Source organism: Macaca nemestrina, chromosome 7, assembly GCF_043159975.1.
Source record: "Macaca nemestrina isolate mMacNem1 chromosome 7, mMacNem.hap1, whole genome shotgun sequence".
Taxonomy (NCBI): Eukaryota; Metazoa; Chordata; class Mammalia; order Primates; family Cercopithecidae; genus Macaca; species Macaca nemestrina.
The window spans coordinates 16,038,406-16,066,139 of record NC_092131.1 but is presented as its reverse complement, the minus strand read 5'-3'; the positions used below and the strand labels follow the sequence as shown (position 1 = coordinate 16,066,139).

Sequence of the window (27,734 nt, the reverse complement as noted above, 5' to 3'; positions counted from 1 at the left end):
TGACTTGCTTTTCTAGAGTTTATCCTGGATACTCCCTTTCTTAATTTGACAAATCATCCTTTAAATTATTTAGGAATTCGGGTCATATCAACACCATACTCACCACATACAGCTTTTTCCCTTTTTGAAAATTAATTGTTTTTCCATCTTTGGTTCTGGCATCTTTCCTGTCATCATCACCATTCTTCAACAGTTTAGGAGAGTGGTGCAGGAATCTCATATGCAAGCACTCTCTTGTTCACAGTATCTAACTAGTTCACATAAAGAGACTTGAATTATTTCTTTAAGGGAGTTATTTTTTGTCTAACGAATCTTCCCATCTATCTTAGGCTTCAGTTTCCTTTTTGGTGACATTTATTCCACCCTTTCCTATCTGAAAAACTAACTCCTTGATAGAGAAGACAAAGGAAAATATGAGTTTAAAATTATACTTTCTCTCCTAATCACCCATCTCAGTCAGCAAGTCAGTGTTTTCCAGCCTCAGAACATTTTTAAATGCTCTTGTTACTTTTAATATTTTTAAATCCTTGGCTTACTATGGGCTAACATGTTCTTGACACTAGACCGTTCTTTGCCATACACTTCCTTCTTTCCATCTTTAATGCATACATTTAGAAAGGAGCTTTTACTCCTTTTGAAAAGGCAAGATATCTGGGCAACTAGCTTAAATATTTTGAATACAGGCATACCTTATTTTACTGTACTTTGCTTTAATGTGCTTCACAGACATTACATTTTTTGCAAATTGAACGTTCGTGGCAACACTGTGTTGAGTAAGTCTATCAGTGTCATTTTTCTAATAGCATGTGCTCACTTCATGTCTCTGTCACATTTTGGTAATTCTCACAATAGTTCACACTTTTTCAATATTATTATATCTGTTATGGTGACCTGTGCTCAGTGATCTTTGATATTACTATTGCAATTGTTTTGGAGTGCCACAAACCACACCTATATAAGATGGGCAACTTGATCGATAAATGTGTGTGTTCTGATGGCTCCGGCAACCAGCTGTTCCATCTCTCTCCCTCTCCTCAGGCCTCCCTGTTTCCTAAGACACAACAATATTGAAATTAGGCCAATTAATAACCCGAAAACGCCCTCTACGTGTTCAACTGAAAGGAACAAACGTATATCTCTGACTTTAAATCAAAAGCTAGAAATGACTAAGCTTAGTGAGGAAAATACGTTGAAAGCCGAGATAGACCAAAAGCTAGGCCTTTTATATCACTTAGTCAAGCTGTGAATGCAAAGGAAAAAATTACTGAAGGAAATTAAACGTACTACTCCAGTGAACATACAAAGTGAAACAGCCTTATTGCTGATGTGGAGAAAGTTTTATTTGTCTGGACAGAAAATCAAATCAGCCACAACATTCCCTTAAGCCAAAACCTAATTCAGAGCAAGGTCCTAACTCTCCTCAATTCTATGAAGGCTGAGAGAGGTGAAGAAGCTGAAGAAGAAAAACTAAAAGCTAGTAGAGGTTGGTTCATGAGGTTTAAGGAAAGAAACAGTCTCCAATACATAAAAGTGCAAGGTGAAGCAGCAAGTGCTAATGTAGAAGTTGCAGCAAGTTATTCAGAAGATCTAGTTAAGAAGGTGGCTACATTCAACAACAGATTTTCAATGTAGACAAAAGAGCCTTCTGTTGGAAGAAGATGCCATCTAGGACTTTCACAGTTACAGAGAAGTCAATGCTTGACTGCAAGGCTTCAAAGGACCAGGCTGACTCTCTTGTTAGGGGCTAATGCAATCAGTCACTTTGAGTTGAAGCCAACACTCACTCACTGTTTTGAAAATCCTAGGGCCCTTAAGTATTACACTAAATTAACTCTGCGTGTGCTCTATAAATGGAACAAAGCCTGGATAACAGCATATCTGTTTAAAGCATAGCATGGTTTACTAAATATTTGAAGTCTACCATTGAGATCTACTGCTCAAAGAAAAAAAAAGATTCCTTTCAAAACACTATTTCTCATTGACAATGCACTTCGTCACCCAAGAGCCCTGACAGAGATGTATACAGAAATGAATGTTATTTATTTTCATGTCTGCAGACACATCCATTCTGCATCCCATGGATCAACTTTCAAGTGTTATTACTTAAAAAATAAATTTTGTAAGGCTATCGCTGCCATAGATAGTGATTCCTCTGATGGACCTGGGCAAAAGCAATTGAAAACTTTTTAGAAAGGATTCAGGATTTTAGATGCCATTAAGAAAATTCATGATGCATGAAAAGAGGTCAAAATAAGGACATTAGCAGGAATCTGGAAGAAGTTTATTCTAACCCTCATGGCTGACTTTGAGGGATTCAAGATTTCAGCAGAGGAAGTAATTGCAGATGTGGTGGAAACAGCAAGAGAACTAGAATTAGAAGTGGATCCTGAAGATGCAATTGAATGGCTGCCATCTCATGATAAAATATGAACAGATAAGAAGTTGCTTCTTACACATAAGCAAAGAAAGTAGTTTCTGGAGATGGAATCTACTCCTGGAAAAGATGCTGTGAACATTGTTTAAATGAATTCAGAGGATTCAGAATATTACATAAACTTAGCTGAAAAGCAATAGTAGGGTTTGAGAGGATGGAATCCAATTTTGAAAGAAGTTCTACTGTGGATAAAATGCTATCAAACAGCATCACATACTACAGGGAACATTTTTGTGAAAGGAAGAGTAATAGATGTGGTCAACTTCACTGTTGTCTTATTTCAAGAAATTGCCACAGCCACTTCAACCTTCACCAGCCACCACCCTGATCATTCAGCAACCATCAACATCAAGGCAAAACCTTCCACCAGCAAAAAGATTACAACTTTCTGAAGACTCAGATGATCACTAACATTTTTTAGAAATAAAGTATTTTAAACTGAAGTGTGTAAATTACTTTTTTAGACATAATGCTATTGCACACTTAATGGACTACAGTATAAAGATAACTTTTGTATGCACTGGGAAACCAAAAAACTCATGTGATCTGCTTTATTGCAATGTTCGTTTTAGTGTGGTGGTCTGGAACTGAATCTACAGTATCTCCGAAGTATGCCTATACTGTGCCCAAATTGTTACTCTTGTTGTAATAGTTTATGTCTCTCTGTATAGCCAGAATTGTCTTTCTGAGGGTCTCACAACTACTGAGCTATCTTTTTCTTTTAGAGTCTCAAGCCATAGAATCAAGCCAATTATATATTAAACACAAAATGTTTAATGAGCTTACAAATTAAGCAAGTGTGATGCTTCATTTCACACTTTCCATATTTTGCCAAATAGGAGTCTCCCAAACAACTTTATATATAATAACAAAATTGTAAAATGAAAGACTCCATACAAGTTTTAATATGGGAACATTTTTCCTAACTTTTCCTAAGCTAAATTAGCTTTATTTGAAAATCAAAAAGTAAACTTGTTTAATTTAGAAAGTAGTCATCTATGAGTGTCAAGGTTATAATGAGTTAAGGTTTATTTCTAGCTAGACTTTCAATGATACATATTTTCATAAAGTGAGATCCTAATATATACATATACACATACATATATACACATTCATACATGTATACACATACACACACACCCCAATTTTGATCACTGCCTTTTTCATTTATTAAAAATGTTTTTCCAGCTCCTTAAAAACTCTTCCTAAACATTAGTTTTCATAGCTACCTAGGTTTCTATCACATGGTGTTATGGGCTGAATTACACCCTTCTAAAAAAGATATGTTGAAGTCCTGAGCCCCAGCATCTCAGAATGTGAACTCATTTGGAAAGAGGGTCACTGTAGACGTGATCAGTGAAGTCAAGAAGAGGTAATACTGAAGTAGGGTGGACCTCTACTGACTGGTATCCTTTTAAGAAGATGGCCATGTGAATACACAGAACACAGGTATAATGCCATGTGAATACAGAAGCAGAGACTGGAGTGATCTACAAGTCAGGGAATGTTAAGGATTGCTGGCCATCACAGTAACTGGAAGAGAGGCATGGAACAGATTCTCCCTCAGAGAAGGAATCAACACTGCTGACATTTTAATTTTGGACTTTCTCCAAAGCTGCAAGAGAGAAAATTCTGTTGCTGTAAGTCACTCAGTTTGTGGCACAGTACTGTGTTATGGTAGCCCTAGGAAACCAATGCACATAGGTACACCATTAGGTTTTTCAACCATTCCTCTGTATGACGTTTGGACTTTTTTCAATTTTTCTTCAAACAAAACTTCCAAGAATATTTTATATATTTTTGTTTGTATTTTAGATTATTTCCACAAAAATAATTTCCAGTTTCAAAGCAGAATTACTGTTTAAAAGTGTAAATATTTTAAGGTTTTGACATGTAGTGTCAAGATAATTTCTAAGAAGTTGTATGTTCTAGAATACCTGTAAAATTTTTCCTAATTCTAAGAAAGGAAAGAAAGAAAGAGGAAGAAACAGAAAGCAATATGCAATTTAAATTTGTATTTCTATGATTAATAGTGAGAAGAAACTTTTTATATGTTTATTAGTCATTTGAATATTATTTTTAAATGATGTCTTTTAGAAGATATATTTTCATTTGCATAGAAAAACAATAGTCTTTTAACCTATAACAAACGACAGAAATGAACATGTATTTAAATTAATGTAAAATCTAGAATCTACAAAACCAAACTCAGGATCGTAAGTCCTTCTGTTATACTAATTGGAAGTATTTAAAAGAAATTCATTGCAATCATGAAATTATTTTTCAAGGCCAAAGTGGGTTGGGGGAAACAGAAGCCAAGATTTATTTCATTTCACACAAGAAAAGTAAATAGGTTTCTTAGATATTATTCATCTTCTGTATATTCTAGTGAATAAGATGTTCTTTTTAAATGCATCTTAATACTAGACAATGAAATATCAAATATTTTAGAGACTCAAAGTTGTCTTGAAAAAGCAACAATACATAGTTGTAGTTTCCCTGAGATAAAATACTTTCTTATTCTGATTTGTTTACATGGGTAAAAGTGACATAAGAAAAACAGAAAAGAAATTCAAACACAAACAGCCACTTACGTTGGAACCTTCCTTGGCTGAAGATTTGAAATGCACTGGTTTGGGCAATGTAAGTATTCCTTTTATAGAAACAGTAGGAGTGTCTCCATAACTAGAGGGCCAACTTAAATCTCTGCACTAAAAAAATTAAAAATACAGTTTGAATTTTACAAAGGATCCAACAATACAAACATTTGATGTATTTCTTGAGGTACTGACTTTAGATAAAAACTGTAAAAATAAACTTGTCTACTGAGACCTCATGTTGCATCCACATTAAGCAAATTTTGACATATAATATTCTAGATGTCATGTCAATTTTCCTCTTGAGCTTAAAAGCACACAAACTTCCATCATACTACAGATTTTTTTTCTTAGATGCTTTATTAAATACTATTTGCTGTAAAAATATTAAAGAATTCCAAATTTCAAAGGTGTCACTGGCCCATTCCCCAGAAAAGGGCAACAGTAAATGTTTACAATGTCTAAATATTCAATTTTGTAATAAAAGCTGGTATTAACTATACTAATTTACCTGTAAAACTGTGATCCAGATCTGTTCTACTGAAGAATTATAAAACAATTTCACATTCAGTCTCCCAAAGTCCCTTTCATCTCCTGATAGAGTAATTGTATCTGAATTATAAAAGGACAAAGATGTTTCAAATGCCATGCAATCCTTCTAACCCAATTAAGCTTTGATACAATCCAATTTTAAGAGCACAATTTTTAAATGCTACAATTATTTTTTAAAGTTCACAATCTAAGAAGACAAAAATCACACTTTAATGTTTTCATTGATGCACTAGAGGGAAGATATATACTATAAAAAGGTCTCATGGGTTTAAAAACTTAACCCAATTGCAGTAAGGGATTTACATTAAAACTAAGAGAAATCTTTCCAAATAATATATGTATGGCCTTAATACTGTATTCTTCTGGAGGCTCCTTCACCAGCACACTTTAATACAAACAAAAGATACTCAGCTGCTTCACTTTTTAAAAAGCCATACTTGTACCTGAACACTGATAAATGTACCATGTGACCTGAGTATCCATATGCTGATAACACTACCAACATAGTTTTATTTAGACTTAATTTATTTTATCAACATAGTAGATATAATCATCTAGAGTTTTTCACCTTATATACAATTTCAAGTTACTAGAAATAATTATCTTAAGAGTTTAAAAATAGGATACTTTATTCCTTACCCAGGCTTCTGTTACTCCCCTGAGAATTTTTCCTTGAAGAAGAACTACTGGGTACACTGGACAATGAATCATGTCTCTATAAATAAAATTATTCTTTAGTCAGAAATTGCATATGAAACCTTAAGGATTCTGATACATATCCCTCAATATCCATCCTCATAACAAACTGCATGCTATTTTGACAGTGTTACAGGTCAGAATTTCCCACTTACAGGTAGTGAAAAAGGAAAAAAGGTTTTGGCATTTGTTAGGAATGTCTTAAACATCTTACAAAATAATATACTGGAAAGCCTTTGCTGTTTTTGATTTGGTTTTGTAATAAGGAGAAAGATGTTACTGCTTAGGTTTCATACCTGAGAGTATTAATGAAAATGAGAATTTATTTAGAAATAGCCTGCTATGGAAAAACTTGTAAAGCTGCAATTATCAAAGCATAGTCAATCTGAACCTGCAGCATCAGTATCATTTGGAACTTGGTAGGAATACAAACTCAGGCCCTACTGCAGAGCTACTGAATTAAGAACTCTGGGGATGAAGCCTGTCATCCTGTGTTTTAACAAGCTCTCCAAACAATTCTGATGCATGTTAAACAACTGTTGCTATAAAAATTTAAATCTATAAAAAGTTAACTCAGTTGAGGATTAAGGATTATCTAGAACATATTTCCATTTTATAAAATATATGTATATGTATTCACATGGAAACAAGACCATGAGTACATATAATATTTTCACATTGCACTTACTCTGAGTTATAGGAAATACAGGAATTTGTCTTTCTACTTTGCTTACTTCTATTTCCTAATTTAAATAATTACAGCTTACTTGTAATAAAAAAGAAACTTTTTTTTTTTTTTTTTTGAGACGGAGTCTGGCTCTGTCGCCCAGGCTGGAGTGCGGTGGCCGGATCTCAGCTCACTGCAAGCTCCGCCTCCCGGGTTTACGCCATTCTCCTGCCTCAGCCTCCCGAGTAGCTGGGACTACAGGCGCCGCCACCTCGCCCGGCTAGTTTTTTGTATTTTTTAGTAGAGACGGGGTTTCACCGTGTTAGCCAGGATGGCCTCGATCTCCTGACCTCGTGATCCGCCCGCCTCGGCCTCCCAAAGTGCTGGGATTACAGGCTTGAGCCACCGCGCCCGGCCGACAAAAAAGAAACATTTTTTAAAACATCAAAATAATTCTTAATTCCTTTTCAAAACCAAGAGGATGCAGTGTTAATATTAGTGAATAAAGTCCTACATCTCAAAAGAAATATAATTTTTAATAACTAGCTAGTTATATTCGGTAAGAAAAGCTAAATTAATAAGCACTTTTAATTATACCATTTTAAATACCAACTGTTTCAAGGTTCCCTGAGAGCATACCAACTGAGATATAAAATTTATTGAAAAAAGAAAAACTACTGCCTTTTAGCAATCAAATAACAACAGCTTTCTAAAATAATGCACATGGGAAATATCAATTATTTATTCTTCAGATATCAGAACAGATACATCTACAAAAAATATACAACATATTCCTAATGTAATTCACACATTTCTGAATTTTTAATTTGAAAGGAAATTATCACATATAATTAAATTTATGTAGCTAATTCACCTGGATGAATCGCTGAGATGAGCTTGTAAGATCAAACATAGATTTGCTTAGCCCAGGGGAACCGGGAAGTTTGTTGGTCCTTAAATCACAAACTACAAAGGGATATGAGAAAAATATATATTTTTAAGAAACACTGGAATTCTACTTAATTACCATGAACTAAATCTCTGTAGCAATACATCATGAATATTATGTGTAAATCTACAGAAGAGATAAAGCCTTCTAATAAAATATTTTTTAACTTAAAAAATTTTTTTCAATTATTTTATTTTTGTTCGAAACAGAAATCAACATAAATCAAACAACACATTTTCATATCCACATCAAATATCAAACAGGGAAAATTCACTTTTTTCTTTACATTCCCCATTCCTTGATCCAATAAAAATAATCTAAGAGTAAATACTCTGTATTAAGTGTAATGCAATTATTTATTATTAATAAGCACGTATTACTTTTAAAAATCAATACTCAATCCCATGTGCTCCCATATTTCTAGTCTGTATTTTTAGTTTCCCTCCTACACTGTAAGATCTGTGAAGAAAGGAACTTTGTATGCCAATTATATATTCAAGCACAGTAGTGAATGCAAGGCAGGCCCTTAAATAAGTATTTCTTCTTTATTTTCAGTACCTCACACTAAATTCAGTGGTTGAGATATATAGATATAGATATAGATATATCCCCTGAAAAATTGAGAATTTTGTGAATCACAGATGAACATGGTAGACTCTAATTCACACAGTCTCAAATATGAAACTACAAAAGCTCTATAATCACTTAAGCAGTTTCTTTGTTTATATTTCCCATCACACTATGAGTTTCTAAATTCATCATTTTCACTGAATACAGAAAATGAAAAAATATTATCGTATTTAGTACAAATATCTATGTACAAATAGCTGTTATAGAGTTCATGAATATACAGATGACAAGTGAAATGCACACAAAATAATCTGGGCTGGTGCAGTGGTTCATGCCTGTAATTCCAGCAATTTGGGAGGCCAAGGCAGGAGGACTGCTTCAGCCCAGGAGTTCAAGCCCAACCTCAGCTACATGGCAAAACCCTGTCTCTACAAAAAATACAAAAAAAATTAATCAGGTGTTGTGGCACATGCCTGTAGTCCCAGCTTCTGGGGTGGGGGGCAGGGGTGATGGGGAGCTGAGGTGTGAGAATCACTTGAGCCTGGGAGGTTGATGCTGCAGTGAGCTGAGATTGCACCACTGTGCTCCAGCCTGGGCAACAAAGTGAGACTCTGTCTCAGAACAACAACAACAAAAAGACAAAATAATCTGAAAACTAAACTTCTTGCTTTTTCATGTTTTCTTCCCTTGTACCTGGTATGCAGCTAACTCCCTTCTCTTTTGTTGTATGTATTTATTATGAACAACATAATGTTTTAAAGTATATATACATTGCAGAATGATTAAGTCTAGCTAATTTACAAATGTATTACCTCACAGTTATCACTTTTGAGTGATAACAAAAAGTGTTTTGAGAAAACCTAATACCCACTCTCTTAGCACTTTTCAAGAATATATCATAATTAACTATAGTCTCCATGTTGTACAAAAGAGCTCTTGAACTAAAGCTTCTTTCAAAAAAAGGAAAATTAAATGGAATGTAGAACTACCAACAGATGTAACTCATTAACCTTTCAATTTTCATATTAGATATAATACTACAGAGATGTCATAATGTTTATCACATTTATGAAGCTTGCTTTTTTCTTATTTTTAAATTGCTTTTAATAGTAAGAACCATTTATTCCCAGATCTTAGATTTGATTTCTAAATTTCTTAAAGAGAAACACAAAGAGAAAAAGCAGAAAAAATTTTCATACCTGATCCATACAGTCTCGTCACTTCTGAACGGGGAGGAAAGCGTCGACTCAAATCAGGTGAAATGTGCTGATACATATAGAATGGGTTATACACATCATAGCTGGGTCCGTGCTGGGATGAACTGGAAAGTTCTACCTTTCGATCTCCAAAAGATGCTCTGGCAGATGCTGAAAGCAAATGTTTCTAAAAGTTTATAACATCCTTTTCTTGGAGTTATTAGCCAACAGCTGGTACACCCAGGGCAAAAGAAAAAATATTTTATCTCAAGTAATACTAAATCACATGCCTTTGATAGCTAAAAATATCAGCACATATTTAGGAAGTTCTCTGTGAAGTATTATGCCAAGGATCAGCCATGAAGCCTGCACTTAAGACAGTTTGGTATATTTCTGGCATTTTTCTTTGCCCCATAGACAATTCTGTATTTTGTGATCTGAGTTTCCTCTTATTTTTCTACTTGCATATAGAACATCTTTTAAATTACAAGATTGGGTGGGGGGGGATATATCCTTTTCAAGAAGACATAGAACATTAAAATTGACCACATGCCGAGATACACTAAGAAACTTTCAAATTTGGAAGGATTGAAATCATACAAAGTACATTTTCTTACTACAATGTAATTAAGTTGGAAATCAAATAGCAAAAATAAAAATTAAAAATATTTATATGGAAACACTGAAGACCAAGAATAACCAAAAACTAAATCTTTAAGAAGAAAAACAAGACTGAAAGATTTGCTCTACTGGGAATTAGGAATATAATATTGGTAAGTGATAGAAAAAGAGATCAATGGCAAAGAAAAGAAGGCCCAGAAACAGATACCCATTTCATGAACACTTAATTTATCATTAAGGTGGCACTGCACAAGAAAGAATGATCTTTTCACTAAAAGGTGGTAAGACAACTGGATATCAATAGGGAAAAAATAAGCCTGCATTCAACTAAACATATTCACAAAAAATTAGTTCCATGGGGACTGTAGATCTAAATTAAATATTACAGGCAAACCAATAAAGCTTCTATATGCAGGTTAACTTATAAGAAAGTTATCATGACCTTAGGACAGGGAAGTACTTCTTAAATGGAACATAAAGAGCATCAATCATATACATAATTTCATTTATTTATTTACCGAAGTTGATTCTCACTCTGTTGCCCAGGCTGGAATACAGTGGCACAATCTTGGCTCACTGTAACTCTACCTTCTGGGTTAAAGCTATTCTCCTGCCTCAGCCTCCCAAGTAGCTGGGATTACAGGCACCCACCACCACGCTGCCTAATTTTTTGTATTTTTAGTAGAGATGGGGTTTCACCATGTTGGCCAGGCTGGTCTTGAACTCCCAGGTTCAAGTCATCCACTGCCTCAGCCTCCCAAAGTGCTGGGATTACAGGCATGAACCACCACGCCCAGCCTAATCATAGACATATTTTAATAAACTGAACTGCATTAAAATTTAAAATTCCCATTTGTCAAAGACTATTTAAGGTAACCCACAGAGTGCAAGACGATATATGCAACAAGCATAACTGGCAAAGGGCTCATATCCATCCAAGTACTAACCAGGCCCGACCCTGCTTAGCTTCGGAGATCAGATGCGATCAGGAGCATTCAGGGTGGTATGGCCATAAAGGGCTCATATCCAGAATACATGAGGAACGCCTACAAATCAATTTAAGAAAAAGAGAGAAGAGACTATATATAAATTGGCTTAAGACATTAATAGGCACTTCAGAAGACAGACTATCAATCTCATTAGTCATGAGGAAAAAATAAGCTGAAAACCCAAGGAAATACCACTACACACTCACCAGAATGGTTAAAAGTAAAAAGACTGACAATAGCACGTGTTGACAAGAAAGTAGAGGAATGTAAACAATCATACTCTGCTAGTGGAAATGTAAATTGATATAATCACTATGGAAAAAGAGTTTGACAATTTCTTCTAAAGCTGAAGATATTGATAGTCTATGACCCAACAAGCCATTCTGAACATATACACAACTGAAATGCTTGTACATGTGCACCAAGAGATAGGTATAAGAATGTTCATAAGTATTATTACCCATAATAGCCAAAAAATTGGAAAACTCAAAATCCCATCAACAGTAAAATGGATATAGTATATACTTACTACATAAAAATACCTTATAGTATGCTACACAGAAACACTACTGTACACTATGCCATTTAGAATACAGAACAAATTATACACTTACTGTACAGATATAAAAACAAACCAAAACTACTGACAATTACTTGAATGAATCTCAAAAACATAATGTTGAATGAGAAAACCATAAACAAAAGAATACAGACTGAATAAATTGTTTATTTTATATAAAGTTCAGAAAACAGAAAAAATTAAACTACAATATTCAGGGATATGAGCTTAGGTGGTAAGAAGAAAGGCAAGAGAGTCACGATTGTAACAGCTGTGACACTGAACACTCTAGGGTGACTGAAAGGCAAAAAAAATGGAGAGAAGCTTTGGGGTTACTAGTGCCACTCTATTTCTTTACCTAGGTTGTACCTATATGGGTCTTCTGCTTTGTAATAAATCACTGAGCTATATGTTTCTGTTTTGTGCATTTTTCTATGTGTATAGTATTTCATAATTTAAAAAGGATAAAATATAGGTCAAATTCCTTTCAAGGTTAATAATCATGTTGGGAATAATACGTAGACATAAAGGTAATATCTTCAAAGGTTTAAATTACAGTAATTCTCCATATAACAACACTGTGATCAACTATGGACCACATATACAACAGTGGTTCCATAAGATTATAATGAAGCTGAAAAGTTCCTATGGTCTAGTGACATGGCAATGATTGTCATCAAGATGTGAAGGCCTAGGCTAATGTGGATGTTTGTGTCTACGTTTTTAACAAAAACGTTTAAGAAGTAAAAAAAAAAGTTTTTAATAGAAAAATGCTTATAGAGTAAGGATATAAATATTTTTGTATAGCTGCACACTGTGTTTGTATTTAAGCCAAGTGTTATTACAAAAAAGTCAAAAGTTTCAAAATATTTAAAAGTTTAGGCTGGGCACAGTGGCTTACGCCTATAATCCCAACACTTTAGGAGGCCGAGGTGGGCAGATCATGAGGTTAAGAGATCGAGACCTTCCTGGCCAACATGGTGAAATCCCATCTCCAGTAAAAATACAAATTAGCTGTGTGTGGTGGCCCATGCCTGTAGTCCCAGCTACTTGGGAGGCTGAGGCAGGAGAATAGCTTGAACCTGGGAGGCAGAGGTTGCAGTGAGCCAGGATCGTGCCACTGCACTCCAGCCTGGTGACAGAGTGAGACTCTGTCTCAAAACAAAACAAAACAAAAAAAGTTCATAAAGTAAAAAAGTTACAGTAAGCTAAGGGTGATTTATTATTGAATAAATAAAGACATATTTAATAAACTTAGTATATCCTAAGTATACAGCATTTATAAAATCCACAGTAGTATACAGTAATGTTCTAGTCTTCACATTCACTCACTACTCACACACTGACTCACCCAAAAAGACTTACAGCCCTGCAAGCTCCATTCATGGTAAATGCCCTATAAGGTGTGATATGGCTTGGCTGTGTCCCCATCCAAATCTTATCTTTAATTGAGCTCCTATAATTCTCATGTGTTGTGGGAGAGACCCGGTGGGAGATAACTGAATCATGGGGACAGTTTCCCCCATACTGTACTTGTGGTAGTGAATAAGTCTCAAGAGATCTGACAGTTTTATTTTTTTAAGGGGTTTCCCCCTTTGCTTGGCTCTCATTCTCTCTTGCCTGCTACCATGTAAGATGTGTCTTTCTCCTTCCACCATGATTGTGAGGCCTCCCCAGCCACGTGGAACTGTGAGTTCATTAAACCTCTTTTTATTTATAAATTACCTAATCTTGGGTATGTCTTTATCAGCAGCATGAAAATGGACTAATATAGTAAATTGGTACCAGGAGTGGGGTGCTGCTGTAAATATACCCAAAAATGTGGAAGCAACTTTGGAATTGAGTAACAGGCAGAGGTTGGAACAGTTTGGAGGGTCAGAAGAAGACAGGAAGATGTGGGAAAGTTAGGAAATGCATAGAGACTTGTTGAATGGCTTTGACCAAAATGCTGATAATGACATAGACAATGAAATTCAGGCCAAGGTGGTCTCAGATGGAGATGAGGAACTTGTTGGGAACTGGAGAAAAAGTGGCTCTTGCTATGTTTCAGCAAAGACACTGGTGGCATTTTGCCCCTGCTGTAGAGATTTGCGAAACTTTGAACTTGAGGGAGATGATTTAGGGTATCTGATGGAAGAAACTTCTAAGCAGCACAGCATTCAAGAGGTGACTTGGCTTCTGTTAAAAGCATTCAGTTTTAAAAGAGAGCATAAAAGTTCGAAAAATGTGCAGACTGTCAACGCAATAGAAAAAAACACATTTTTCTGAGGAGAAATTCAAGCCACCTGCAGAAATTTGCATAGGTAACAATGAGCCAAATGTTAATCATCAAGACAATGGGGAAAATGTCTTTAGGCTATGTCAGAGACCTTTGCAGCAACCCCTCCCATCACAGACCCAGAGGCCCAGGAGGAAAAAGTGGTTTCATGGGCCAGGGCCAGGGCCCCCCTGCTGTGTGCAGCCTAGGGACTTGGTGCCTTGCATCCCAGTTGCTCTAGCAATGGCTAAAGGAGCTGAGGTACAGCTCGGGCCATGGCTTCAGAGGGTGGAAGCCCCAAGCCTTGGCAGCTTCCACGTGGTTGAGCCTGCAGGTGCATAGAAGTCAAGAATTAAGGTTTGGGAACCTCCACCTAGAGGATGTAAGGAAATGCCTGGATGCCAGGCAGACGTTTGCTGCAGGGGTAGGGCCTTCATGGAGAACCTCTGCTAGGGCAGTATGGAAAGGAAATGTGGAGTTGAAGCCCCCACATAGAGTCCCCACTGGGGCACTGCCTAGGAGAGCTGTAAGAAGAGGACCACCGTCCTTCAGACCCCAGAATGGTAGATCCACCAACGGCTTGCATTGTGCACCTGGAAAAGCCACAGACATTCAATGGCAGCCCGTGAAAGCAGTTGGGAGGGAGGCTGCACCTTGCCAAGCCACAGGGGTGTAGTTGCCCAAGACTATGGGAACCCACCTCTTGCATTAGCATGACCTGGATGTGAGACGTAGAGTCAAAAGTGATCATTCTGGAGCTTTAAGATTTGACTGCCCTGCTGGATTGTGGACTTACATGGGGCCCTTAGCCCTTCATTTCAGCCAATTTCTCCCATTTGGAAGGGGTGTATTTATCCAGTGTCTATACTACTATTGTATCTGGGAAGTAATTAACTTTTGATTTTGCAGGCTCATAAGCGGAAGGGACTTGCTTTGTCTCAGATGAGACTTTGAACTGTGGACTTTTGAGTTAATGCTGAAATGAGTTAAGACTTTGGAGGACTGTTGGGAAGGCATAATTGTTTTGAAATGTGAGGACATGAGACTTGGGAGGGGCCAGGGGCAGAGTGATATGGTTTGGCTGTGTCCCCATCCAAATCTCATCTTGAATAGTAGCTCCCCTAATTCCCACATGTTGTGGGAGACACCTGGTAGGAGACAATTGAATCATAGGGGTGGTTTCTCCCATACTGTTCTCGTGGTAGTGAATAAGTCTCAGATCTGATGGTTTTATAAGGGGTTTCCCCTTTCGCTTGGCTCTCATTCTCTCTTACCTGCTGCCATGTAAGACATGGCTTTCACCTTCTGCCATGATTGTCAGGCCTTCCCAGCCACATGGAACTGTGAGTCCATTAAACCTCTTTTTCATCATAAATTACCCAGTCTCGGGTATGTTACTCATCAGCAGCGTGAAAACAGACTAATACAAGGTGTATCATCTTTTATCTTTTATACCATATTTTTACTGTACTGAATACTGTATTCAGTATAGTATACAGCATAGTAACATACTGTATAGGTTTGCAGCCTAGGAGAAATAAGGTATCCATATAGCCCAAGTGTTTAGTAGGCTACACCATCTAGGTTTGTGTAAGTGCCTCTACATTGTCCATGCAATTATAAGATAGCTTAACAACATTTCTCAGAACATATCCCCATTGTTAAATGATTCATGACTGTGCTTGCAACACAATTTTAATCATTATTGATAGCAGTCTGCCCTATTCACTCAAAATCTTCTCTTTTCTCAACCCATCATTCACATATGCATACATACATAAACGTATTTAACTTCTGTAATTAGGTACCACCTTACTTTCTTGACTCTAATAAAAGTAATTTTCTCTCTAATATATAAAAATCAGATGGTTTTACCACTTCTTCAGTGGACCTATAATTTAAGAGTTAACCAATTTCTTCCTCATTCAACTCAAAAAGCAATGTTTTCTAGTGAGCACAATGTCAAGAACATAAGAAAAACCATCACATACTGCCAGGTGGATATTTCTTATCTTTTTTCTGATTATGAAAATAATAGAGTAAAAACTCAAAATTATTTAATAATAGAAAATTCATTAAACAAATTATCATATATCCATATGAAGAAATACTATGTATTCATCAAAAAGCAACAAATATGAAACGTTCACAATATATTATGTGGATAAAACAACTTATGGCCGGGCGCAGTGGCTCAAGCCTGTAATCCCGGCACTTTGGGAGGCCGAGACGGGCGGATCACGAGGTCAGGAGATCGAGACCATCCTGGCTAACACGGTGAAACCCCGTCTCTACTAAAAAATACAAAAAATTAGCCGGCGCGGTGGTGGGCGCCTGTAATCCCAGCTACTCGGGAGGCTGAGGCAGGAGAATGGCATAAACCCACGAGGCAGAGCTTGCAGTGAGCTGAGATCCGGCCACTGCACTCCAGCCTGGGCGACAGAGCGAGACTCCGTCTCAAAAAAACAAAACAAAACAAAACAAAACAAAAAAACAACTTATAAGACTGTGTGGTTTAATCCCAATATTGTTAAAAAGTATGAAAAAAAGAGAAAGATCAATTGATTACGTATTCTGTAAGCCAGAACTTTTTAAAATTATTTTTGAGAAACACTATTGATATGCGCAAAGTAAGATGATAGGCCAAGCACTGGGTTCATCTTTTCTCTTCTTTAAAAAATTCAAACTGGTCCAGGCATGGTGGCTCACGTCTGTAATCCCAGCAATCTGAGAGGCCAAGGTGGGTGGAATGCTTGAGAATATGAGTTCGAGACCAGCCTGCTCAACATGACGAAACCCCATCTCTATAAATACAAAAATTAGCTGGGTGTGGTGGCGTGCACCTGTAGTCCTAGTTACTCAGGAGGCTGAGGCATGAGAATTGTTTGAACACAGGAGGTGGAGGTTGCAGTAAGCCAAGACCACGCCACTGCACTCCAGCCTGCAACACAGTGAGACTCTGTCTCAAAAAAAACAAATTTTAATTTAAAGTCTAATTTAAATTAGAAAATCACTCCAACCAGACCCAACTCTCTTGTAGGTAACAATAAACTCTAGATCGAAACTAAAACAAAGCAAGAAAATAAAAACCCTGAAAGCAATGACGAGTAAAGAAAATAATACAAATCTGGACAGGAGATGACTCTGGGGAAAAAGGTAATGGCACAAAGTAGAGTTCAAGGAAATCAGAGCTGCAGGAAAGTAAGATGGGAATCCTGGAAAGGAGAGATTCCAAAATTCTGTAAATAAAGCCTTTTCAAATATCTGTCTCATCTCTGAGCTGCCACCCAAGACAAGATTTGTAGTTTAAGTCCAATCAGTTTACTTGTCTGGTAGAAGGGAGGAAGAAAGAAAGGAAGGAAGGGAAGGAAGGTGGGTTAGTCTGTTTGTGTCACTATAAAGGAATATCTGAGGCTGGGTAATTTATAAAGAAAAGAGGTTTCCTTTGCTCGCTGCTTTGCAGGGTTTACAGGAAGCATGGTGCAAGCATCTGCTTCTAATCAGGGCCTCAGAAAGCTTACAATCACGGCAGAAGGCAAAAAGAGAATAGGCACATCACATGGCAACAGCAGGAGCAAGAGATGGGCAGTGGAGGTGCCAGGCTCTTTTAAACAACCAGATCTCACATGAACTCAGAGCTAGAACTCACTTACCACCAAGGGATGGTGCTACACCATTCATGAGGGATGTGCCCCCATGATCCAAACACCTCCCACCAGGCACCATCTCCAACACTGGGAATCACATGAATTTGGTGGGGCCAAACATCCAAACCATATCAGGAGGGAAAGGAGAAAGGGAAGGAGGAAGGGAGAGATGAAAGAAGAGAAGAAGGGAGGAAGGGAGAAAGGGAGGAAAGAAGGAACCTTTTCAGAGGAATATAACTGAATCTAGAGTCTCCACAACATAACATTCAATATTTTTGATATTGATATCAAGAATACAACCCCAAATTATTCCATATACAAAGAAACAGGAAAATGTGATCTATTTTCAAGAAAAAGGGCAATCCACAGAATCCAAACCTAGATGACCAAGATGCTGAAATTAGCAGATAAAGATTTTAAAGCTTAAAAACATAAAAGAAAATAGGTTTGCAATAATGTAAAAATAAGAAATTGCCGTAGAGGAAAACTATAACAAAGAACCAAATGTAAACTCTAGAACTAAAAATTGCAATGTCTAAAATAAAAAATTCATGAATAGGCTTAACAGCAGACTAAAGATAACAGAAGAGACAGTGAACTTGAAAAAAAGATCAGTATTATTGAATCTAAAGAACAGAGGAAAAAAGATACTTGAAAAAAAAAAAAGTCTCAGAGACCCATAGAACAATATCAAAAGGTTCAACATAGGTATAATTGGAATCCCAGAAGAAGAAAAGAGAGAAGATAAGACAAAAAATATTTGGACAAATATTGTAGATCTTGATAGAGATTTGGATTACACTGACAGATACTTTCGTCAATATTCAACAAATATACACTTAAAATTCAACAAATACACACAAAATTCTACAGACATTCACTTGGGCAGCTTGTTGTGTGTAAAATTTATGCCAAAAGAAGAAAACTGTAAAGAGATCGTTGGACCCAGTAAATGATATATATGTTTAAGCGTTTGCAAGGAAATATATTGGTGTCTTCAATTTACTCTGAAATTCATTCCTCTTCAAAAAGTGGATTACTAATGGATAGAAGAATGGATAGGTAGACAGATATTTGATAAAGCAAGTATAGTAAGTAACGTTAATGGCAGAATTTATGTGGTGGACATACAGGTATTCACTATTAAGTTTTTTTTTTTTTTTTTCCTATATGTTTGAAATTTTTCTAATAAAATTTTGAGGGTAAAAAAGCCATTGTGACTTACGGTATTTCAATGGACTAACACAAATTGTTTTTAAAAAAACAAGACAAGAGCTACATGTTGTTTCATCTTCTCTCTAATAATTTGGCTTCTACATCAGCCACATTCAGCCAATGGATCTATCTTATTCAAGTAACTATTTAGACTGGGAAGTAAAGACTGGTGAAGAAAGAAGGGAAGGAAAAGTGACTATTAACCAAATATTAGAAAATAATAAATAAGAAACATGTTTTCTATGTTTACTAACCAATACAAAATAACTCCTTTACTTTTTCATTCTAGACATGCGACGGATAACTGAGGTATTCTAATTACAGTCATCCCTCAGTATATGTGGGGGATTGGTTCCAGCCCTCCATGGATACCAAAATCCATGGATGCTCAAGTCCCTTATATAAATGGTGTAGTATTTGCACACAACCTATGCACATCCTCCCATATGCTTTAAATCATCTCTTAATTACTTATAATACCTAATATAAAGGCTGTTGAGATAGTTGTCATACTGTATTATTCAGGGAAAAAAATGACAAGAAAAAAGTCTGCACATTTTCAGTACAGACGCAATCATTCTTTTTTTTTCTGAATATTTTTGGTCGGCAGTTGGTTAAATCCACAGATGTGGACCCCACAGATATGGAGGGCCAATTATATATTATTTCTTGAAAAAAGGCCAAATCTACATACAAATTATTGTATTATCAGATTTCAAAACGGGACCTTTTAAAACTACTGCACATTAAGTTCTTCTACAGAAAGAGCAAAATATAAAAAGTAAAATAAAAAAATTTTATATGAATTTTGTATTAAAAATATAAAAGCGGCCGGGCACGGTGGCTCAAGCCTGTAATCCCGGCACTTTGGGAGGCCGAGACGGGCGGATCACGAGGTCAGGTGATCGAGACCATCCTGGCTAACACGGTGAAACCCCGTCTCTACTAAAAAGTACAAAAAACTATCCAGGCGAGGTGGTGGGCGCCTGTAGTCCCAGCTACTGGGGAGGCTGAGGAAGGAGAATGGAGTAAAACCCGGGAGGCGGAGCTTGCAGTGAGCTGAGATCCGGCCACTGCACTCCAGCCTGGGCGACAGAGCAAGACTCCATCTCAAAAAAATATATAAAAGCAAAATAACAGCACTTATATGTTACATATCGATTTTAAATCCTGCTATTTTATTGTTTACCTTCAAGTTCTTCCATATGTGAAGGAGTTTCTTGTGTCCTGGGTTGAATATAAGATAACTTAAACTTGGGCACCACAAATGGTACTTCTTTGCCATCAGATGGTAATTTGGAAAGCAAATAATCCTCAGTACAGCCAACCTGAGGCTTTACAGAAACAGAAGTCAGTGGAGGTACAGAGATAGTAGCATTTTGACTATGTGGGACTGTTGCTTTAAAATCTCTTTCCACAGAAACTGCACATAAAAGAAAAAAGAAAAGAAAAAAGTCACAAATATGAATATAGGTTACATATAATAATCTAAACCTAGCATACTTCAATATTTAACCATTTTAGAAAAAATTCCTGACATATAAACTACTCTTGGTTCTTACCAAACACTTATGGAATCTACATTAATTTTGTCCAGACAGTATTTGAGAATTAATACACTATTGTTAAAGTGCATTAACTTATCATAATGGTAAAAGCTGCTTTCAAGTCTTATTCCCACAAGAATTCATAGACGGAAAACAATTTTATTTTGTAGTCAGCAGTGCTTTCGAGTAAAAATCTAGTCATTTAAAACTACTGCCAACAAAAGCAATTCTTGTCAGTACTACCGGTTAACATCAGTCTTAATTACATAGAGCAACACTACAAGGAAGCTAAAGGTTCCCAAGCCTATAAAAATCACAACCAAATCACAAAATAAAATGCACTCTGACCCTAGATATACTTCATAATAGCAGCTACCCCAGTCGTAGCTTCTATGACCCATTTTATTCATTCTTTAGAATCATATGTGATTCCTAAACTACATGATTTAAGATGGGAGGTAAGTTATTCTTTATATATATATATATATATACATAAAGATATATATATATAATGCTATCTGTAGACTGAAAGTACAAGTATTATTCTGTAGAAATTTATGAAATGTTTTAATGTAAAAAAGAAGCCTTCATACTCAAATATACTATGAAGCTCTGCTACAGATTAGGAAATAAAAGTGCCAGAGAAGAGTTAAGGAAGCCATGCAATAGAAAAAGAACTCTCCAGGGGTCCTTAATAAATTTGAGTCTTCATAGTTATGGGTCTCTTCCCCATTGGTCATTTATTCATTCAAGGCACTTTAATGTTATATAAATACTGAAGATTCTCTCTATTTAAATCAAAACATTGGTCAGAATATGTTGTCTCCCAAACACACTTCTCTTCCCTCCCTGCCTTTGCCTGTACTATTTCATCCACCTGTAATGCCCATGTCCAATTTTCAGCTTCTCTTCCTTCTTCCCAACCAGCTTCCTAAATTCCTATTCAGATTTCCATGGCAAATGCAATCTTCTTTATGGTAATATCTTACATATGCCCTGGGTTGAATTAATCTCTCTCTCCCCTATGCTCCAGACTACTTGAAGTTATGGAATATTTACTTAGTGTGCCTTATGTTTCTGCCTCCCCCAAGAAGTTGGAAAACATGCCTAATTCTTTGTATTACAAAATGCCACAAATGAAGGAGGTGCTACATAAATGTTACTGAAGTCAAAACAAAACTCACAGTTGTGTTTTTCTGTTTCACCATAGAAACATCCTCCACAGCAACTCTTTATAAATTCTGTTGCCATTACTTCAATTTCCAATATCCAGCAAAAGATACAAACTTCCAATCTTAATATTAATCTGTTGGTAGAATAGAAAACAAGTTAACCTGCTTGTCATGCTTAATACCATTAGATATTACTAAATAAACCACATTATCCGTCTTTTTAAGACATAATGAGGATTCTGAAGCAAAAATACTTAAGAGGAAGACAGATTTTTCTAACCATATGAAATCTTGTATAACTTATTTATAAGTTATTAAAATTATATGTTTAAAAATTACTAAATGAACAATCTCAATATTAAAATCTGAAAAAAAGAAAAATTCCATTCTCAATTTTCTTTCACGAAAAATAAGATGGAAGATTGAGTGGAGAGACAGAGTAACAAGGGGGGGGGTGTGTTTATGAGAGAGAGAGAGGGAGAGAGAGAGATAGAGAAGGGACAGTGTGGAAAAAGAACAGCAACATGGAAGAAACACAGAAAAACAAAGAAAAAAAGAGAAATAAGAAAAAAGAAAGAGGTAAACTTGGACATTTGCTGATAAAACAGCAAGAACCTAAGACAAGAGCACATAGAATTAGGAAGAAATGTTTGGGAAGGGAGATGAAAAGGGAAAAGTCAAAAAAAAAAAAAAAAAGTCAGGGGCAAACCTAGAAATAGAGAGTGGAGACTAGACAGCAGGAGAGAGTGAACTGAGGCAGAGAGAGAGAGAGATAAGAAATAAAGAGGGCAAGAGTAGAATGAAGCGGAGAGAGAGGGAAGGAGAAATGCAGATGAGAGCAAGATGAGAGGTACAAAAGGGCAGAGAAATCAAAGAAGAGAAAGAAGGATGGAGAAAGAGGTAAGAAAAGGAGAGAGGGGAAAACACAAAATGTAAAAGAAAAGAGATGAAAAAAATGTTCAAAGAAACAGTGAAAGTTATAAACTGAAAAAAGGATGAAAGATGAGAAAAGGGGAAAAAGATTGAGATAGAGAAGCAGAGTAAATTTAGGAGCACTGGTCAAAGAACACAAAATTAGTTTTGATAGGAGAAATAGGTTGAATAGCTCTATTGTACTCCATGTGAATACAGCTAATGAAGATTTTTGGTACTCTTGAGAGATGCTAAGGCTGGATGTTTAATGTTCTCTCCACAAAAATAACTACGCCAGGTAATGCAGATGTTAGCTAGATTTAATCATTTCACAATGGATAGGCACTTCAAAACATCACATTGTATACAATAAATACATACAATTTGGTCAATTTGAAAAGTAAAGAAAAAGCATATTTAAAAAATGTAGAGAGAGAGTGGTAAAGGAGATAGGGTTAGAGAGGTAGGAGAATACAGGGATAAATAAAAACAGACTAGGAGAAATGGAGACGAAATTAAAAAGCTGATAGGGAAAGAAACTAAGTATCTTAAAGGAAAGTTTATTCATTATTATATTCTAATAAATACACATACAGTATAACTAAAACAATTTTTCTCTTTCACCTAATCTATCTAAATCTATGTCCAAGCAAAAGTTAAAAGAAAACATGGCACTGCATAAAGTGTGAGAAAACATTCACTTCCTCCAGATCAATTATTCTGGTAATTCAAAGGCCCTATAACGGGCACCAATAAACAAATAAACTGCATACTTCACGAATTATTTTAATCTTTAGAGTTACACTAATAGAAAAGTATACCTTAAGCACTACATCACATACATACAAAAAGACACTACAAATAAGACATAGTGCAAATAAAGGAAGTCTATTTTATATTTACCAGGAAATTAAATGTGTAAGAACTTCATGTCCAATTTCTTATTGTCCTTGGTCTCAGTGCCTTTGTTCTATTTGCACTCTCTTCATTTATGCCTACTTAAAAAAACTCCATACGCTTTTCACAGGAGGTTTTAAACATATGTGAAGTATAACAAAACCCTAATCACTCAGATTAATCAACTCATGGCAAATCTTATTTCATCTCTGCCTCCCCATTTACCCTGTCCTTTGGATTATTTTGAAATAAATTCTAATCATATAATTTCATCCATAAATACATAAATAATGATCTCTAAAAGATGTGGCAAAGGACTTAGGAGTTAACTTCAAGGGGTTCTCACTGGCTGAAGGTGAATCATTTCAAGTATTAATACAAACAGTAACTGTAATGAATGGTAACATATTAAATATTTCTAAAACATTGCTCTTTTTAAACATAACCATAATAGTATTATTGTGTGTAAAATAATGCCATCAACTACTTGTTCACTGTTCAAATTTCCCCTATGGTCTCAATTTGTATAGCTGTTTTGTTGAAATTAAGATCAAATTTTAAATTGTTTCATCTTTTGTTATTAGAAATAGTGCCACAGTAGCTTTGTGCAAACATAGTTCTCAGATATTTCTCAGTATATATCTGTAAGATAGATTCCTAGAGATAAGACTATGGGGTCAAAAGGTGTATATATGTAATTTTGCTTGTACTGCCAAAATTCTCTCTGAAGCACATCATTTTGCATTCCCAATAGCAATATATAAGAGTATCTTTTTCTGTTACCAACAAAATACATTGTCAAACTGATGGACTTTTGCCAGTGTGATAGGAAAGAAATGATATATTGTGTTGTTTTAATTTACATCTCTCTTATTATAAGTGCTGTTGAGCTTCCTGTCATATAAGATTAATCTGTAATTGTTTCTATGAATTCTATTCATTATCTCCTGCCGATATTTTCATAAAGCTGTTGGTCTTTTTCTTCTCCAGTTTTTGAAGCTCTTTAGATATTTCAGAGACTAACACTTTGTCCATTATACAAGTGGCAAACATCCTTCTGGTTTGTCGTTTGTCTTTTCACTTTGATTATGGTGTTTCTGCTATGCAAAAGTGTGTGTGTTATGCAAATCATAAAATAATTTACCCATATGTTCTTCAAGTACTTAGTACAGTGTTATTTTCTATACTGACATCCTGATATACAGTATGAGAAATGGATTAAAACTTACCTCTTCCCAATTTACTATCTCAACACAAACACCACATATTAAAAATTCTGTATTTTCTCCACTTACAGGATGCTCCCTTTAGTACACATTAAATTTCCATATGCAATTGGGTTTATTGTGTATTTTCTAGTCTCTTCAATTGTTCTGTCTATTCCTGTACCAATAGTATATCATTTTAATCTTAAATTCATATACCATGTTATAACATGTAGCAAGACAAGTCATCTTTACCCCTCTTCACTTTCTGCATTTTCTTAGCTATTCTTGCTTGTCTGTTCTCGAAAATGAACTTTATAAACTGTCTAGCCTTAGGAGGAAAAATCTGATGGTACTTTCATCAGGATCATATTAAACTTATAAATTATTTTTTTAAAACTGACATCTCTAAGAATATTGAGTCTTCCTACACAGAACATAGTATATCTTTACATTTGTTCAAGTTTATGCTATGCCTTTGGGAGTTTTTATAGTTCTCATAAAAATTCTGAAGATTTCTCATTAAGTGTATGCCTGTATAATTTGCTTGACTATCATAAATGGTATCTTCTCTTCTATTACATCTTGTGACTATTTCCATTTTTTAAATGTATACATTTTCAAAAGCCCTGTTCAGCCCCAGCATATCAGAGTAAAATACTCTGTAACCACCCAAATCAAACGAATAGTCTCCCATTTCTAAATGTCTAGAGTCTTTAAAAAAAAAAAAAAAAAGTTTAACATTTTTCTTAACATTTGATGAGATCTTGTTCTATCTCCCCCGTTAGAATATAAACTGTTCAAAAACAATATTGTACTCGCTTTCTGCTTAGCACTCAGCACACTACATGATGCTGGGAATATAGTTGGAACTCATCAAATACCTAGTTGATAGATAAGGAAACAAAGTACAACTATCTCCCATAAAAACTCACAATACATTCATCAAATTACATCTCTGGCCCCAATCAGCTTGCAAATACCTAACGTTAATCATGACAGCAATGTGGAAGAATTGGTTAAAAATGACTGCTACTTCAAGTGGAAAAGTTCTCAGCACTGATGGCCTTGAATCATCCAAAACGAGTTGGGGAAGATGGAGGAAGGTAGTAGAAAGAGTGAAAAGTTTATATGAATGAAATGTGAAATCTGCTTAAAATGAACACCCAGTAATACACTACAGGAAAGACAGTTAAAAAACACAAGGATATTTTACTTTTGTAAAAAATAGAGTAACAGGGACAGATTTACCCTACCACCTGAAAAGCAAATAAAATATATGGAACAGCAATTTTCAAGACATTGGCTATCAGACAGCAAAGAACTGAGAAACAGGAACTGAATGAAGTAAGCCTTTCACCTTACTCCCTTGAAGGAGTTTCCAGGCCATGGGAATTTACCCAGGCAAAGCTGAGTAGATTTTCTGAAATGAAGAGACAAAGCTGAAAGTATGTGGAGAATAAGGCAGCGAGAGTGCATAACAGACTACTATAGAATAAAGAGGTACATACAGAGAACAATGGAGATCAGCAGAGGGTCCCACTCAAGTATTCAACAGAGCACTGATCAGCACACACACAAAAAAGGAAGCTACACAAGACTGGGAGGGAAAAACACCAGAAAAAATTACAAAAACCATACATAACCAGTATTCACCAAGGTCAGGAGTGATGCCTGTCCCCACAAATCAGACTGGAAAAGGGATCAAATTGTTTACACAAAACTTAACTGTGTCCAAAGCAAATTTACAGAAATCCAAAAATATCCAGCATACAAGGTAAAACTCACAATGTCTGGTATCCAATAAAAAAAGTACCGGGTATGCAATGAAGCAAAACATATATAGAACCCATAATGAAGAGGAAAAAAAAAAAAAGCAATCAATTAGAAACAACCTAAAATTGAGGCAAGGCAGTTGAGGACATTAAAATAGTTATAGCTGGACTCGATATGTTCAAAAGGTTAAGTAGAGATATGGAAGATATTAAAAAGAGCCAAATCCAGTCTCTAGAGATGAAAACTATAATGTCTGAGATGGAAAATATACTGGATGGGATTAATACCAGATTGGATATTAAAAAAGAAAATATTAATGAACTTGAAGGCACAGTAAGATTAACTAAAATGAGACACAGAGAAAAGATCAAACATCATAATTTTTAAAAGATTTAACATCAAAATGATAAAAAGCATCTGTGACCCATGGGACAATTTCAAGTTACCCAAAATACATGTATTTGGAATCCACAAAGGAGACTGGAGACAGTGGGGAGGGCACATATGAAGAAATAATAGCCAAAATTTTCCAAACTTGATAACTACCAACTACAGATCTAAGAACCTCCATGAACACTAAGGTCAGGAAACATGAAGAAAACTACACTAATGCACACCACGCCATAATAACATCATTCAAAAACAGTGATGAGAAAATGTTAACAGCACCCAGAGAAAAAATACATGTTACATACATCAGAGTAAAGATTAAGAATAGCAGCATATAACTGAGCATGGTGGTGTATGCTTGTAATCCCAGCTACTCAGGAGGCTGAGGCGTAAGAATCACTTGAACCTGGGAGGCAGAGGTTGCAGTAAGCTGAGATCATGCCACTGCACTCCAGCCTGGGTGACAGAGAAAGACTCCATCTTAAAAAATAAATTGATTAATTAAAAAGGATAGTAGCATAGTTCTCAATGGAAACAAAACAAAAACAGTGGAGCAAGATCTTTAATGCACTGAAAGGAAAAAAACCCATCAACCTAGAATTTGACACTCAGAGAAAATCTCTCAAAAATGGAGGTGACATAAAGACTTCTTCAGACATACAAAAGTTGAAAGAACATATTACCAACAGATCTACACCACAAGACGTGTTAAATGATATCCTTCAGGCTAAATAATTCATATTTCACAGAAATATGAATCTATACAAAGGAATAAAGTGCACCATGAGTATAAATATATGATTTATTATTATTTAGATTTCTTTACAAGTTTATTAAAACTTAAGACAAAAAATAATACTGTGACAAAAGGTTTGTAACGTATGTA

The 27,734-nt window shown here is 35.6% G+C and overlaps 1 protein-coding gene and 1 long non-coding RNA gene across 15 annotated transcripts in view; one reads left to right on the top strand and one right to left on the bottom strand.

Annotated features, from left to right (window-relative positions):
• LOC105467548 (uncharacterized) overlaps positions 1 to 27,734 on the top strand; it is a 143,227-nt gene that overhangs the window by 57,538 nt on the left and 57,955 nt on the right. The gene's annotated exons all lie outside the window — the stretch shown is intronic.
• Positions 1 to 27,734, bottom strand: part of LOC105467547 (tandem C2 domains, nuclear) — a 128,725-nt gene that overhangs the window by 52,978 nt on the left and 48,013 nt on the right. For 6 of the 7 annotated variants that reach the window (XR_011625625.1, XR_011625623.1, XR_003014901.2 and 3 more), the window contains exons 2-8: positions 21,681 to 21,802; positions 20,139 to 20,372; positions 9,665 to 9,832; positions 7,821 to 7,912; positions 6,223 to 6,298; positions 5,543 to 5,643; positions 5,029 to 5,145 (exon numbers count right to left, since the gene is read on the bottom strand). Coding sequence is in view for 2 of the 7 variants with exons in the window: in XM_024788431.2 (XP_024644199.1) it covers positions 5,029 to 5,145; positions 5,543 to 5,643; positions 6,223 to 6,298; positions 7,821 to 7,912; positions 9,665 to 9,832; positions 20,139 to 20,372; positions 21,681 to 21,802 (910 nt within the window). In the remaining 5 variants the exon portion in view is untranslated. Of the gene's footprint in view, positions 1 to 5,028; positions 5,146 to 5,542; positions 5,644 to 6,222; positions 6,299 to 7,820; positions 7,913 to 9,664; positions 9,833 to 20,138; positions 20,373 to 21,680; positions 21,803 to 23,483; positions 27,576 to 27,734 lie in introns of those variants that run through there. The other variant, XR_011625624.1, reaches the window with a different exon arrangement.